The sequence below is a fragment of the Capsicum annuum genome, chromosome 3, assembly GCF_002878395.1.
Source record: "Capsicum annuum cultivar UCD-10X-F1 chromosome 3, UCD10Xv1.1, whole genome shotgun sequence".
Taxonomy (NCBI): Eukaryota; Viridiplantae; Streptophyta; class Magnoliopsida; order Solanales; family Solanaceae; genus Capsicum; species Capsicum annuum.
In genome coordinates, this window is record NC_061113.1 from 267,991,012 (window position 1) to 268,006,997 (window position 15,986).

At 36.9% G+C, this 15,986-nt stretch overlaps 1 protein-coding gene across 3 annotated transcripts; it reads left to right on the forward strand.

Annotated features, from left to right (window-relative positions):
* Nucleotides 1–265: 265 nt before the first annotated feature.
* On the forward strand, nt 266–15,108 carry LOC107861755 (mitochondrial outer membrane import complex protein METAXIN). Of its 3 annotated transcripts, XR_007053998.1 has the most exons (9): nt 277–563; nt 4,567–4,901; nt 5,448–5,524; nt 5,625–5,685; nt 7,616–7,775; nt 12,586–12,648; nt 12,751–12,953; nt 13,049–13,075; nt 14,793–14,821. XR_007053998.1 is itself a non-coding variant. In XM_047410147.1 (6 exons), exons 1-6 carry the CDS (start codon nt 404–406, stop codon nt 14,975–14,977), a joined length of 978 nt encoding a protein of 325 aa, XP_047266103.1. In that variant the 5' UTR covers nt 266–403; the 3' UTR covers nt 14,978–15,108. The 3 variants fall into 3 exon arrangements, 1 of the variants encoding a protein (XP_047266103.1); XR_007053997.1 differs by having other exon boundaries at nt 12,586–12,953; XM_047410147.1 differs by lacking the exons at nt 12,586–12,648; nt 12,751–12,953; nt 13,049–13,075 and having other exon boundaries at nt 266–563; nt 14,793–15,108.
* The last annotated feature ends 878 nt before the right edge of the window (nt 15,109–15,986 follow it).

Below are 15,986 nucleotides of genomic sequence, written 5' to 3' on the forward strand. Positions count from 1 at the left end.
TTACATGTTTTTTTTTTTCTTTTGAAAACATCATTTTTGTTTATTTAAAATATATATTTTATTTTGATGAGTTTCATTGCTTTTATATTTAACCTATTTTTTGTTATGTATTTGAGTGGTATAATTTAGTAAATTTATTATTTCATTTAAATTTAGTTAAGCGAAAATAGTAGCTTCAAAATGTTGGGATGATAATATAATAATTTGATGATATTTTTAACAAAAAAAAATAAAAATAACTTTTATGAAATATTGTCAACAGTTCAACTGGAAGGAATTAACTCAAAATTTTTAAATCTTTCATCAGAAGTTAAAACCCTTGCCCAGTAGGGTTTTATTTTATTTTTCACCAATTTCAAATCCCATCTCATTTTGATTCAGAGATTTCCCCATAAGATAATTAATGGAAGAAGCAAAGGAAAGAGAGAAACTGACGCTGGTGACCCGAAAATCCTGTTTCGGATTACCCACTTCTTGCCCAAACTGTTTGTCCGTTTACGCTTACCTCAAATTCTCCAACACTCTATTTGATTTGGATTTCAATCTCATTAACCCTGATTCTGGTACTCCGCTTTTATTCTTATTAATCATCCAAATTTTACTATCATTTTTGTTTTTGGTAATAATTAATTTATGCTTAGAGTTTTTAAATATTCTTTTGGATTGTCTAGACGTTTCTTTCCTGTGAAGGGCTGAAAAAGTGTAATCTGTCTTAATTTTATTCTCATTTTCTTGTACCAGATGATCATGTGCTTACATTAGGATACAATAAGTATATTCCTTGATACCATAATCCCTGTGTGGAGTCGTTTGGTATGTAGGATAAGTATAATAATTCTGGGATGAAATTTGGGATTAGCTTTATCATGTTTGGTTTGAGGCACCATTTATTGTGTTCATATTAGTTAGGTGCTTTTGACATGAGAAATATTTTTAGTGCCTCCTAAAAGTTTTTGATTGTTTAAGTTGGGTTTTTGAATAACGAGATAGTTTATGTTCGATTTAGTTCTAGATTTGGACATATTTTTTCCTACATATGCGAAACCTAATGCATCAATTAAGTTAGAGAGAGTAAATTTTGTGGTTCTGTTGCACAGTGGTTTATCGCATGAAGTAAGCGGGAATCTTTTCTGCGAAATAGGACAAAAATATGCAAATTTTACATACTTATCATTAGGATGCAATAACTGATAATTCACATCCCTCTGTTCTAGCAATGTTCAACTCTTGATTACTTTTGGTTTTTTGCTGAGTCAAAGTTTTATCATCTACGGGTGTAGCCTAGTGGTTAATGTGAATTGGGTTGGAAACCATGAGGTTTCAGGTTCAAATGCCTGTGGAGGCAAAAGCACTAGATAATTTCTTCCCATATGTCCAAACCTTGGTTGACGGAGTTACCTTGGAAGGGTAAGGCTGCAAGGGCCTGCCTCACTAAGGCAAGAGGCGAGGCACTTGCCTTTTTGAAGTGAGGCACCAATTAGCACCAAAACATTAACATATTTAATTGCATATATAAACAACCAAAATCTCAATAACAACAACATTACTATTTATAGGCAAAAAATTAGTTTACTAATAAGTAGTATACAACTAAACTCAATTGAGCAAAGAATAAAAACTAATGGACTAGAAAATGAAAAGAAAAAGCTGGACAAATTAGCTAAAAATAGAAAATAAAGGACAAAAACAGAGAGAGAAGAAGAAAGAAAAAAGAAACCTGTAAACAGAGGAGGAAAAAATAGAAGAAAGATGAAAAAGAATCTGCCAGTGCCCAATTGGAAGAAGCAGAGGAGAAAGAAGAAACAACAAATAAGAAGAAATGTACCTTTGTGCGCTGCTGAAGTTTGAAGACATAGATGGAGAACTCAGTCAAACTCAGTCATTTAGTCGACTCAAAAGAGGTAAGTAGAAAAAAATCTTAAAATCTTAAAAGTGATTATTTAGTATTAGAATAAAATGTATCATATCTATCAGTAGAATTTGCTTAGAGGATTGAATAGTGTATCCAACTGAGATTGAATTGTAGTTGATTAACTGATTGATAATCAAGTGCCGAAGTCCTATATTATCTATTGATGGAAAAGAGGTTTGTGTTCTTTCTATCTTCTGATTGGATGGGTTAAGTAGAGTTTGTCAAGTTCATGGATAAGTATGGCAGTAAGGTCCGCATTGGTCTTGGTTACAACTGCTAATGTTCAGATCTGCCTTGTGTGTATTTTTCTGCTAGACTAGATGGTAAATATACTGTGGTCTAGCTACTCAAACTCTTTATTTTAGTTGATTTCTAGCCCGAATGGGGAGATTTTATGTGTTAAATGACCCAAAAACTATTTGATAACAACCACAACAACAACATACCTGGTACATTACCACATAGTGGTGTCTGGGGTGGGTAAGTGTACGCAATCCATACCACCACCTCAGAGGTGAGATAGAGAGAGAGAATGTTTTCGATAGATCCGCGACTCAAAACAAAAATAATTTTTATAGAAATGGTAAAGGAACAAGAAACAACAAATATTTAACATAGCAAATAAAAACATAAACAAAACTACCACCAAGTAATACTGCAAAAGAACAATTCAAATTGACAAATCTCACCAACACTCTAAAACAAAAGTATCACTATATACTAGAAGTCTAGAACTACTAGCAAGGATGCGACCATCCTACTAACCTTCTTCTCAAATCCGCTCCCTCCACACTCTCCTATTTTGGGTCATGTCCTCGGTAAGCTGAAGCTGCTCCATGTCATGTCTAATCTCCTCTCTCCAATACTTATTCGGTCACCTCTACCTCGCTAAATCCATCTCTAGCCAGCCTTTCACACCTCTTCACCGGGGCACTCTGAGCACCTCATCATCATATGGCTGAACCATCTCAACCTTGCTTCCTGCATCTTGAGTTCCACCAGAGGCACTCCCATCTTCTCTCTAATAACGTCATTCCTAACCTTATCCCTCTTAGTCAGTCCACACATCCATTGTAGCATCCTCATCTCCGCCACCTTCATCTTTTGGATATGAGAGTTCTTTACTAGTTAGCACTCTGCCCTATACAACATAGATGGTCTAACTGCCTCTTTGTAGAACTTGCCTTTAAGTTGAAGAGGTACCTTCTTATCGCCCAAGTCTTCGAAAGCGAGTCTCCATTTCACCCATTCTGCTCCAATACAGTGATTGACATCCTCATCAATCTCTCCATTTTCTTGAATCATAGACCCAAGATACTTGAAACTATCTCGCCTTTGGATGAACTGAATATCAAGGTATGTCGAGACTTACCTGTTGCCGTGTCCGCCATTTTTAACTGAGCTTGTGGCATTTCCCCCGGGGTTTGCGTCCTCCACTATCCTGTTTCCCAGTCTTTGCAGTATTTTTCCTCCTGGGAAATGTCACGATTTGCCGATCGTCCTCAGTGGATGACTTGGCCTCTTTGGAGGTTGATGGTTCATTTGTTGTTCTTTGTGGGTTGGGCATGGGTATGACCTATCCTTCCACAAACAGTACATAGTATTCCTCCCCCTTCGTATACTACTTTTTGCTTATGGTTGCCTATGGTAACTTGCGTTTTGACTGGTACTTCAGGGTTACTTGTATACAAATTCTGGCATACCTTCCCCTTAGTGTAGTGGATGCACATGTATCAATTTTGAGTTGCATTCCTAGTTTCATTCCGACCTATTCTAGGATAGTTCTGTCATAGAACTCTGTGGGCAGCTTGTGGCAATCTTATCCAAATGGCAGTGTGGGTGAGAGTTGCTTCCTACGGGACAAAGTTAGGTTCCCATTTTTTGATTGAAAGGAAGCTTCCAGTCACAAACCGAGGACCTTCATGGAGGACTGTTCATGTTCTCTTGTTGGTTGAATTTGGCGACGTAGTAATCCCATCCCAGATCAATTAAAGTCAGTGGTTCAGTAGGCTTCTACAACTCCACTAGCTTATGTTCTAGATAGTTGTAGGATAGTTTTTTCCCATTCAACTTGATGGTAACAGAAGATTTTCAGGTTTGGTAAATCCTTAGTTTGTCTTCCTGGGGTAGTTAGATTGAGTTCGGGTCCAAGATGTCCATTGCATCTTCCTTCCCACTATGTGGGTTGTAGGACATGTTTAGCTCTTGGCTCTTATTCAGCAAGGCTGCCTTGAAGGAGTGTTCCTTGGGACAGTGAAAACGCGTACTGTCTTCCTCCATGTGGGCTGTTGTATCTGGGGGTTCCGGTGGATGCGGAGGGATCTGGGGTGGTGGATCTATGGCCTGTTGTGGGGGCATGGTCGAAATAGGGGAGAGAGTTTTCCTTTCTTAGAGAGAGAAACTTAAGCAGGAATTCTTAAATTTTCTCTCGTCACGCTACTAATTTCAAATGGGAACATTTTGTGTGATGTCTTTACAGTTTTCTCCATGTGGTTTATTAATTTTATCTGCTGATTGGGTTTCACAATATTTTGATTCAATTAATGTGTGTATGTTTCACAATATTTTGATTCAATTAATGTGTGTATGCTTTCTTTCAGCATATTGAGTCTTCCTATAAGTTGTTTGCCCAATATTTATTGTGTTTTCGCCAGATCAAATACCTTATGTCGAATACGGTACATACGTAGCCTACAACAATGAGAAAGGTGGAGTAATACGCAGTTTAATCGAAGATGGTTTCGTGGATTTGGATTCTCAAGTTCGTGGTATACCTGAATGGATATCAGCAAAGGCTATGGTTGATTCATGGCTTGCAGATGCCATCATTTATGAACTTTGGGTGGGTTCTGATGGAACTTCTGCACACAAGATCTATTATTCAGATCTCCCGTGGCCACTTGGAAAAATCTTGTACTTGAAGCAAGTTCATGTGGTGAAACAAATTCTTGGTATTACAAAAGAGAATGCTGAAAGAAGAGAGGAAGAGGTAATAGTTCTACTGGAATTTGTTTTCTCTCCTTTACTTTTCTGCACTCACACTATGAGCGCAAAGTCCAGGAATGGATTTTGTCTATATATGTATTTGTTCGTCTTTTCTAAGGTGCATGAGAAGGGAAAGGAAAGGATAGAGTGCACATTCAACCTTACACCTTAGCTATAAACTAACAGTGAGCTAAAATTTTATACACAAAGAAAGCAATTGAATTTATGGATTTTTCTGCAGTAGGAAACTATTTTTCGCATAGAAATCCTAATTTGTCGTAAAATAGCAATTTATTGAATATTGGAATAAACATAGGCCTGAATGAACTGGGGGCATAATGGATATTAGAAATCATGTAGCCCACCCAAAATAGTTTGAGGTTGAAACGTTGTTGTAGAAACTATGCAGTCTCTGAGACTGGGTTGCTGTGGGAGAAGAGTCCAGACAGTTGAATGAGATTCCTTTCTTGCTTCATTTGTGATTTTTTTTGCAGCTTTAATTTTACATATTGTTCATTATGGGGGTTGATCGAAACCCTTTGCTGGTCAGATTTACAGGAATGCCAATGATGCCTTTAGTGCTTTATCAACTAGATTAGGGGAGCAAGCCTATTTCTTCGACAACAGGTTACCTCATTCAACAACAGTTTAGCTAACTAAGCAAATGTATCTTCTTTTTTTTTTTTTTGCACATCACTATTTACTAATCTCTGCAGTTATCTAACAGGCCAACAAGTTTGGATGCAGTTCTCGTCGGACATGCACTTTTTACACTATATGCATTGCCAGTGAGTACGCTGTGGCGTTATTTAACCACTTTTTTATGCTTTTAGCTTGGTTCATAACTTTTACTGTAATGGTAAATTTGGGAGTAAATGTTTATATTAATAATAGTTACAACTTATAGCTACTAGTTTTTTTGTTTTTGATAAAGAACTATAGCTACTAGGCAGAGATAACAATCAGTTTTTGCTCATGTGAAACAACCTAAGGTGCTCGGACTCGGGTGCGGGTGTCCGATACGGGTGCAGATCTAGAGGTCGGATCCTTCATGATAAAAGTTTCAAGATTTGGGGTACGAATCTGGATATGGATGTTCATGGGTCGGTTTGGGTTGGTTATTGGTCAAAACCATAACCAAACCAACTTAGTCGGTTTTTAAATTGCTAAAACCAAACCAAACAAAAAGATAACCATCGGTTTGGTTCTTGTCGGTTTAGTTCTTTTTTTCGGTTTATAACTTTAGCTAATGATAAAAGTTGAAATTTTTTAAAAACAAATCCGATCTAACATATGAGATGTCAATCGAGTGTTGTATCTCAACCTTGAAACTAAGATGTCAACTGTGTTTTTTTACTTCGGCAAAACCATAAACAACACCATATGACCGCTTCTAAAAAAACATTTAAAAACTACATTTAACAGAATGATATGATAAACCCCCAAAAGGTGAACACATAAACTTCTTGCTCAACAAGGTTCAAAAAGAAAGTTAAAATTAGTGATTGTTTAGTCTAATGGTCTATTGGAAACAACCTCTCTATTTCTTTGGAGGTAGCGGTATGGATTGTGTACATTTTATCCTCTCCAAACCTCACTTTGTGGGAATAGTCTAATGAATCTTAGCTGTAAATTTCAATATACAACAAGATATTATTTTCACAATTAGTATCATTTGTCATTCAAAGTGTGAAATTCATTTAGAATCTCATAAGGTACTGTCAACTGAATGAAGACATATGACTGAATGTGTTATGACTAAAGTTAAACCATACCGCTCTCTACTTCTCTGGAGGTAGCGGTATGGACTGCGTACATTCTACCCTCCCCAGACCCCACTTGGTGGGAATACACTGGGTTTGTTGTTGTTGTACCTCTAGATACGGGTGTGAGGCTTCGGCTAAAAATGATTCAAATATTTACAAATGGAGTTATAAAACCTAAATTATGAGATTATGTGGAAAGCTTGAGGAGAAAATATTGTTCAAGAAGGAAAATCTTGGAAGGAGATAAAACTAAAAGGATTGACATAGAAAATTCTATCTACAAGGTATTCCATTTTCTTCATTTCACTTTTGTTTTTGTTTTGATTATAGAAATCATTTAATCTGTTCGGAATTTCTTCATTGATTTTGGCCAAAGTAACCAAAATCTGTTGACTAAATCGGGTACGGATCCCACACCACACTCATGTCATGTCGACACTGATGCTGCACAAAAGTGAAGAGTCCGAGTAACTTAGGTCAAACAACAAGTCAAATAATCTATCATTGTGCTTTTTTACTGGATTGTTTAAGAAGGAATAGGTTATTGAGATGAGGAAGGAGGGCTGGCAACAAACACTAGAATTACGTTCATTTTTGAATCATTGGGAATAATTTTCCTGAGCAATAGAACTGCTTGATTAAGAAAATGGTGCTGTTTGGTTGTTTCAAAGCTCATTTTGGTTGCGAGCAGTTTTGTTTGAAACAAACCTGAAATATGCATGCCTATGCAAAAAAAATTGAAATAGTTATAGATGTTAAAACAAATATTTGGAATGTGTAAGAAGTTGGCTTCTATAATCCGGGACTGGCATCTTTTTTGAAAGAACAGTAGACAGTTGAATTGTTTCATTTTTCACCACCCTCCTATTTCATTAGAGCAGTGCAAAACAGGTGTGATTGTCACACTGGCACTTTCATTAATTACCTTTAAATTGTCTATGACTGCTGATAGGAAACTTCAGTTCTCCGAAGCAAGCTGTTGGAACATGATAATCTTGTAAGATACACGGAGAAGTATAAAAGTGAACTGGTAGATTCTAGCACACCATCTTCCGGTACACAATCTCAGTGTGATCCTTCTTCGTCGGTGCCGAGGCGTCCTTCACAATGGAGTGAGTAACCTTCTAATACTACCATATTATTCTGCTTTATATATATTTTGGTTGTTTTCTTTTCGGCTTTTGGAATTCTTAGGTAATAGTCTGTTAGTTGCATAATAAATATATATTTTCCTTTTTTGTGTTTATGTTAAAAGGTCCGTGAGAATTAATGGAGCAAACAATATTATTGAATTGTGTGTTTACATAATTACATCGAGACCCTATTTATAGACACTACATTATAATCCTTTTCCAAGTAAGATTTTATATACTATTTTTACTCCTACTCATATTCTAACTCTTCCCCTCAAGCTGGTGCATACAATCATATGTACCTAACTTGTTACAAATGTAATTAATACGAGGACCGGTGAGGGACTTGGTGAACACAACTGCAAGTTGATCACTTGACTTCACAAATTTTGTACGATATCTCTTGAGAGTATCTTTTCTCTAACAAAGTGACAATCAATCTCTATATGTTTAGTCCTCTTATGAAACACTGGATTTGATGCGATATGAAGGATTGTTTCATTATCACACACAAGTTCCATCTCACTAGTTTCTCCAAATTTTAGTTATCTCAACAACTATTTAATCCAAACTAGCTCACAAATTGCTACAACCATTGCTCGATATTCTGCTTCCGCACTAGATCGAACAACCACACTCTGTTTCTTACTCTTTCAGGGTACCAAATTACCTCCTATTAAAATATTATCCGAATGTAGAACGTTTATCAGTGTGTGTCCCTGCCCAATCAACATCTGTATATCCAATGATATGCTCATGACCTCGATCTTCGAAAAGTAGTCCTTTACTTGGAGCTGACTTTATATATCGCAGAATACGAACTACATCTCAATGACTATCACAAGGGGAAGTCATAAACTGACTTACAACACTCACAAGAAAAGATATGTTAGGTCTAATCACTGTGAGGTAATTCAACTTTCCAACCAACCATCTATACCTTCCAGGTTCACTGTGTGACTCTCCCCGTCCTGACAGAAGTTTAGCATTTGGATCCACAGGAATGTCAATGGGTCTACATCTCATCATTCCTGTCTCCTCAAGAATGTCTAAGGCATACTTGCGTTGAGAAATAACAATACCTGATTTGGACTGAGCAACCTCAATACCTAGAAAATATTTCAGTCTGCCGAGGTCTTTAGTCTGGAAATGTTGGAAAAGGTGTTGCTCTAATTTAGTGATATCATCTTGATCATTGCTGGTGATAACAATATTGTCAACATAAACCACCAAATAAATACATAGATCTGGTCCAGAATGTCGATTCGATAAAACACTGAGTGATCGGCTCAACTACGAATCATGCCAAACTGCTGGCTATGCTAAACTTTCCAAACCAGGCTCGAGGGGACTGTTTCAGACCATAGAGTGACCTGCGCAATCGACATACAAGGCTACTAGACTCCCCGTAGCAACAAAACCAGTTGCTCCATATAAACTTCTTCCTCAAGATCACCGTGCAGAAAAACATTCTTAATGTCCAACTGATAAAGAGGCCAATGACGAATGACAACAATAGATAGGAAAAGATGGACATATGCTATTTTAGTCATGAGAGAGAAAGTGTCACTATAATCAAGCCCCAATATTTGTGTGTATCCTTTGGCAACAAGGCGATCCTTAAGCCGATCAACCTGCCCGTCTGGACCAACTTTGACTGCATAAACCCAACGACAACCAACAGTAGATTTACCCGCAGGAAGAGAAACAAGCTCTCAAGTACCACTCGAATGTAAAATAGGCATCTTATCTATCATAGTCTGCTTTCATCTTGAACGAGGAATTGCTTTACTATAGTCTAAGGGATGTAAACAGAGGACAAAGATGCTACAAAAGCATAATGTGGTGATGATAGACGATGATAACTCAAGAAATGATAACTCAAGAAAGTATAATGTGGGTTAACATTACGAGTAGAACGTATACCTTTTTGAATTGCAACTGATTGGCTAGGAGGAGGCAAATCCACAGTAGGAGCAACGTTCGACGCATGACATGAATCATCTATGACTAATGTTGGACGCGGACGAGGATGATAAGTCAGAAGTGGTGTCACTACAGGTGGAGATGTAGAAGTAACCGTTGATTCCTTAAAGGTTGGTGTGGATAAGACTAGAGATACGGGTAAGACCTCAGAGATATCAGGATGATCAGAAGATGTATAGTAAGGTTGAGATTAGGGACATCGGTGGACATAAGGTTGCGACGAAGATTCGGTGACTAGCAACGATATCCTTTTTGAACTCGAGAATAACCAAGGAAGACACACTTGAGAGCACGAGAGGCTAATTTATCTTTCCAGGGGCTAAGTTATGAACAAAGCACGTGCTTCTAAAGACACGAGGGGGGATAAAGTAGAGATGTGACTGTGGAAACAGTATGGAATAGGGAACCTAATTTTGAATGGAAGATGATGGCATTCTATTAATTAGATAGCCAGATACGAGGACGACATCGCCCCAAAAATGTAGCGGAACATGGGGTTCGGTGAGAAGAGTGTGAGTAGTCTCAAGAAGATGCTTATTTTTCCTTCTTCTATACCGTTCTGCTAAGGGGTGCACGGATCTGGTGAATAATTTTTTGATGAGTCATAAACTTCTGACGCTGAGAGGACAAGTATTCTAAGGAATTATCACTACGAAAAGTACGAATAGAAACACCAAATTGATTTTGTATTTCAGCACAATAACTTTTGAATATAGAAAATAACTCAAAACGATCTTGCATTAAAAAAAACCCAAATACATCTTGAAAAATCATCAATGAAACTAATAAAATAACAAAAACCTAAGGGTGAACTTCTTCTACTAAGACCCTAGACATCAGAATGAACTAATGAGAAAATAGACTTTAAATGACTCTCAATACTATGCGAAAAAGTAGCACGAGTGTGTTTCCCAAGTTGACATGACTCACAATCTAATGTGGATAAACTAGACAAATTAGGCACCATCTTCTGTAGCTTAGATAGACTTGAATGTCCCAAACGTTTGTGAATTAGGTCTGGAGGGTCTGTAACGGAACATGTTGTAAAGGAATTTGAAGAGGTAAGATGGTAAAGGCCTTGTGATTCACGTCCTGTGCCAATCGTCTGTCCCGTACTGCGGCCCTACATTAGAAAAGAATCATAAAAAAAAGTTATACTACAGTGAAGGACACATGTTAAACGGCTAACAAATGCAAGATTAATAGGACAACCAGAGACATAAAGAATAGAGTCTAGAGTCATAGAAGATAGGGGTTTGGCTTGTCCAACTCCTTTTGCTTTTGTTCGGATCCCATTGGCTAAAGTAATAGCAAGAAAATATTGTGAATAAACAATATCAGACAGAAGTGGTTTGTTACCAGAAATATGATCAAAAGCACCCGAGTCCATGACCCATGATCCAAGAGTACTAGAATGTGAAACACAAGCAAAAAAATTATCAGCAATAGAAGCATCAAGCTGAGCAACTACTTGTTGAGATGTCTGCTTACTTGCTTGATACTGAAGGAACTCATCATATTCTGTTTTGGCAATATGAGCATTATTGGATGGTCGATTAGGCTGTGGAGATGTTTGCTTACTTGCTCGATTCCAGAGGAACTCATTATATTCCTTTACAACAATAGGATCATAACTGGGTGGTGGACCATGCGAAATGACATATATCCTGAGTGTCCAATTTTATGACAATAACTACACTTTGATTGAGATTTTTTGGAACGACTTCCTCCACGCCGATTCTCCATAGGCTGATATATTCGTTTTTCTATGATTTGAGATGCAAGAATAGAAGAGTCAACGGTGGGTGATAAAATTACTTTGTGACTGGGAGGTGCGGCTAGACAAAGCAGACGAGAGAATAACTCATCAATTGTAGGAACCGTGGGACTAGCTAAAATCTTATTGTGTACTGGATCCTGGTTAGCAGAAAGTCCAACAAGTGTAAGAACTAAACATCTGTCTGTGCTTTTGTTGTTGTTCCACATCCGCAGTGACGGGCATCAATATATCAAATTCTTTCATGACTGCTTGTAATTGTCTCAAGTAAGTAGACATATCAGATTCTTGTTTCTTCAAGTTGGTCATTTGAGATATCACATTGTAAAAACGAGATATGTCGTTAGTGTATAAAGTACGAGCCTTTTCCTAAACTAAATAACATGTCTGGAATGGGCGAAACAAGGGCATCAACTTGGAATTAATAGATCGACATAAGAGACTACATAATTGAGCGTCAACATTCTCCTATTATTCTTTGGCTTTCGCATCTTTCATGTTAGATTTTGCCTTTTCATCTACTACACTAGCCTTGATCTTTAAGTGATCTTGGACACCTTGACCTTTGCACTCTAACTCAACCTTAAAAGGTAGCTTAAGAGGGGAGGACTGTCCAAGACCATATAAGGAGACCAAGGACCCTTTAACCCACTAATGTGGGACTCCAACATCCCCGCACGCCTAGAACTGGACATTTGGAGCGTGGACAATATAAGATGGGGGCCCAACATCGGAAACAAATGTATCGGGTGGACCTGGCTCTGATACCATGTGAGAAATAATGGAGAAAAGAAATATTATTGAATTGTGTGCTTAAGTAATTACTTACATGTGTAATTATTTGTCAAAAATAATTACATCAAGACTTTATTTATAGACACTGCATTATAATCCTTTTTCAAGTAGGATTTTATATACTATTCCTATTCTTACTCATAGTCTAACAAAGTCTATGATCTGCTTTTTATTGTTGGTCTAATTCGTTACCTTATCTTGCCTGCTAAAACCTTGGTCTTTTTAATTTAGGGGTGGTGTTTGTGTGAGGGATAAGAACATTCAATCCCAATACTCGGTTTTACTTATGCAACGGTTAGTTTCTGGTATAAAATCTTTGTTTTGTACTATAATTTCTGCATAAGTAATGTAACTATGAAAACAAAGTGTAACTTGGGCGGAAGTCAACATCAAAAGGTAGCTCATGAGGTGAGGATTGTCCAAAATTGTAAAAGGAGACAATAGTCAAGTCACTCCAACAATGTGCGACACTTAAACACTCCTGTACGAACGTTGTCATTTGGAGCATGAATAACATAACCCCGGAGCCAACATTGAGAACCAAGAGTTGGATGGATTTGGTTCTGAGTTCATGTCAATAATCTTGGGTAGCTTATGAGGTGAGTATTGTCTAAGAGCATATTAGAAGACAATAACAACGTATTTGCTTTAACCAATGTCTTACTCTTAACTTAGCATTTGTTTTTTACTGCAGAAACCAGACGCTGAACTATTAATACTGGTATAGTCCATGCGGAACTTTGTGTACTTTATATGAGATAGAATGTGAAATAAGAATACACATATTAACAATGCCTAGATAAGAATATCTAAAGGCAAAAGTGCTCTTTAAATTGGCAGTTCCTGCATAATATTCCTCTTATTATTATTCATTGAATAACAAGCCACTCGTTACTTTGGATTCCTATATTACAAATCCCTGCATAACTAAACCATACACAAATCGAACCATATTCTATTAGTGATTAGTGAGAAAACATTTGTGTTTATTATTTAAAGCTATACTTTTCAAACATGCATCAATCATTTAGGTTATTGACATTGTTTTTCGGAGGATGTTTGTTTTCCTCAAAATTTGATGCACTCAAAATATTGTTTGTCTGCCTTCTTGATCTCTTGGATTTGATAAAAACTTTGAATTTCTTTATGTATGTTTGCTAAAACATTAAATAATCCAAAAAATGTTAAGCCAACACATTAAATACAATGTTGTGTTTTTAAAAATCATGACTGTATTTTTTTTTCCTTAGATGTTGGAGGTAATCCGTTCACGCTTTATGAAATTAGCCAATGGTAGCTCGTAAGTGCATCTCTAGTGGTTTAACGTAGTCTGGATATAGCCATAGACACCTAAACTTGGCTTGAATTTCATTTAGATAACTAAGCTTTAGTTATTCGACTTATTGGGTTTTTCTATTAAGTCCTATATGATGGCATGGTGGATTGGGCATTTCCCACCTGAGATTTAACCCATATGTGACTTTAGACCTGTAAACTGAAAATTGTTGTTTCTTCTCAACTCCCTCATTGACTCAGCTTCCAATTTCTCCCCGAAAACGAAGGGAAGAAAATGTACTGGGTAGCAAAATATTTCAGTTTTGAATTTGGAAGATGAAGAGAAAGCAAGGGTTCTTCTCGGCGTTAAGAGATGAGGTGGTGCTTTGGTTATTGCTGGGGAATGTTGAGGGTATAAGGACTAGCGAAGTGGCAAATTTGTAGCAATTTAGTTGCAAATCCTGAGCTGTTGATCTCAAGATAAGGGAATCTTAAGACTGTTGGTGGAGACTAGCCGTTGAGGGAGTTCTGCGTTTGGAAGACAAAGAGGAGGCTTAGAAGGAGAAGAACGAGGAAAAATTAAATAGCTACATGCCTTTTCGTTTCTTCTTTATCTTGAAACATGCCTTCGATTCTTTTATTTTTTATGCTTCATCACTGTATCTAAACTTCACACATTAGGTTGTTTTTTTAATTAACTATCTGTTAACGATAGATAGATACAACTTTTGACAAGTCGAGATAGGTTACTGCTAAAGATTAGGTGTTAGATTGAAATCCCGTGCAAAGTTCAAGCGTGTATCAATGTGTTAGCCTTTTAACTTACTATTGTCAAAGGATAGATGCCGTTTAATTTTATATGAACTTATTTACCTTAGTGTATTAATCATTAAATATTCCTCCACTTAGTGATTGAAGATGTCTTTGTACTTGGGTGCCCTTTCATCCTCTAATTACAAATTGCTTGGAATTAAGTTAAAAGATTTAGACTCTGAACATCTTCATGAACATTGGTACAATGTGAATGATGAAATATGTCGGAAAAGTTTTGGTATTATCATACTCCTGGAAAAATACATGTCAATTCAACTTTGTCATAAGTTGCTATTGCATGGTCTGTTATGATGAGCTGCTGATGGTTTTGTTTCTGTTTATTCATTTAGGTTCAAAACCCAAAAGCAAGCCTAAGAGGGAAAAAACCGAGGAAGAGAAAAAGTTCCGTAGAAGGGCTAAGTATTTTCTGGTCACTCAACTGGTTGCGGTTTTAGTTTTCCTCTCTCTCCTTGGAGGATCTGATGATGCTGAACTGGAGCTTGATGAAGATGATGATAGTGTAGATTATGATTGAGCAATGGGAGCTTTGATCTTCATTTTTGTGTTCTGTTAAGAGTAGTTTAGACTGTTGATGCATGTTAAGTAATTGCTGCCATGAAATATGGAATCACTGTGGGAATAAACTGATTTTTCAACTTTCATAAATCGCAGTCTGAATTGTCCTCTAATGAAAAATGGGGCGACAGACGAAATACAAGAGGTGAAAATTACAACAATAATATACCCTGTATATTCCCACCAAGTGGAATCAAGAGAGGGTAAGTGTACGCAGTCCATACCACTACTTCAGATGTGAGATAGAGAGGTTGTTTCTGATAGACCTTTGGCTTAAAATAAAATAATCTGGACAAGGAATAGTAAATGGACAAGATATAATAGAAATCAACATATTCAATAATACCATATACAAGATATACTAAGTAATACAGCAAAAGATACAACATCCTAAACTCATACTAGCTTTCTACCCTAATTTGTTTTTTCCACAACTACCTATTTAAGTCATGTCCTCGGTAAGCTGGAGTTGTTCCATGTCATGTCTAATTATACCTCCTTTCAATATTTTTTCGATATACCTCTACTCACTTGAAACCATCTCCAGCCAATCTCTCACGCCTCCATATTGGGGCATTCGTGCCCCTGCTCATCACATGACCGAACCATTTCAACCTCGCATCTCTCATCTTGACTTCCACCGAAGTCACTACTATCTTATCCTGAATAACTTCATTTCTAATTGAGAGACATCTATGCCAATGCTGCAATCAGTCCGGATGAAAATCAAATTGAAATCTCGAAAGATCAAGGCATAACTACTCGCCACTAAACATTCAGCTCAGGGATGTCTCAATCATCGAGAATAAAGCCATATTGAATCCAACTCGAGTTATTTTAGTAAAACTGCAATTTCTTGTTTATCTTTATCACTATCCATAAGCATGACACTTGACTCAATCCAAACATTTCATGTGGACAATATTTCTTGGATAAATAAGACACTTGATTAAGTAAGACACTTAAAT

Bases quoted from the DNA above. Each gene is read 5' to 3' on its own strand.
- LOC107861755 (XM_047410147.1), top strand. From the start codon at position 404: ATGGAAGAAGCAAAGGAAAGAGAGAAACTGACGCTGGTGACCCGAAAA. The intron at 4,902-5,447 runs GTAATAGTTCTA...TTTGCTGGTCAG, and splicing joins CTGAAAGAAGAGAGGAAGAG to ATTTACAGGAATGCCAATGA. The intron at 5,686-7,615 runs GTGAGTACGCTG...GACTGCTGATAG, and splicing joins TTACACTATATGCATTGCCA to GAAACTTCAGTTCTCCGAAG.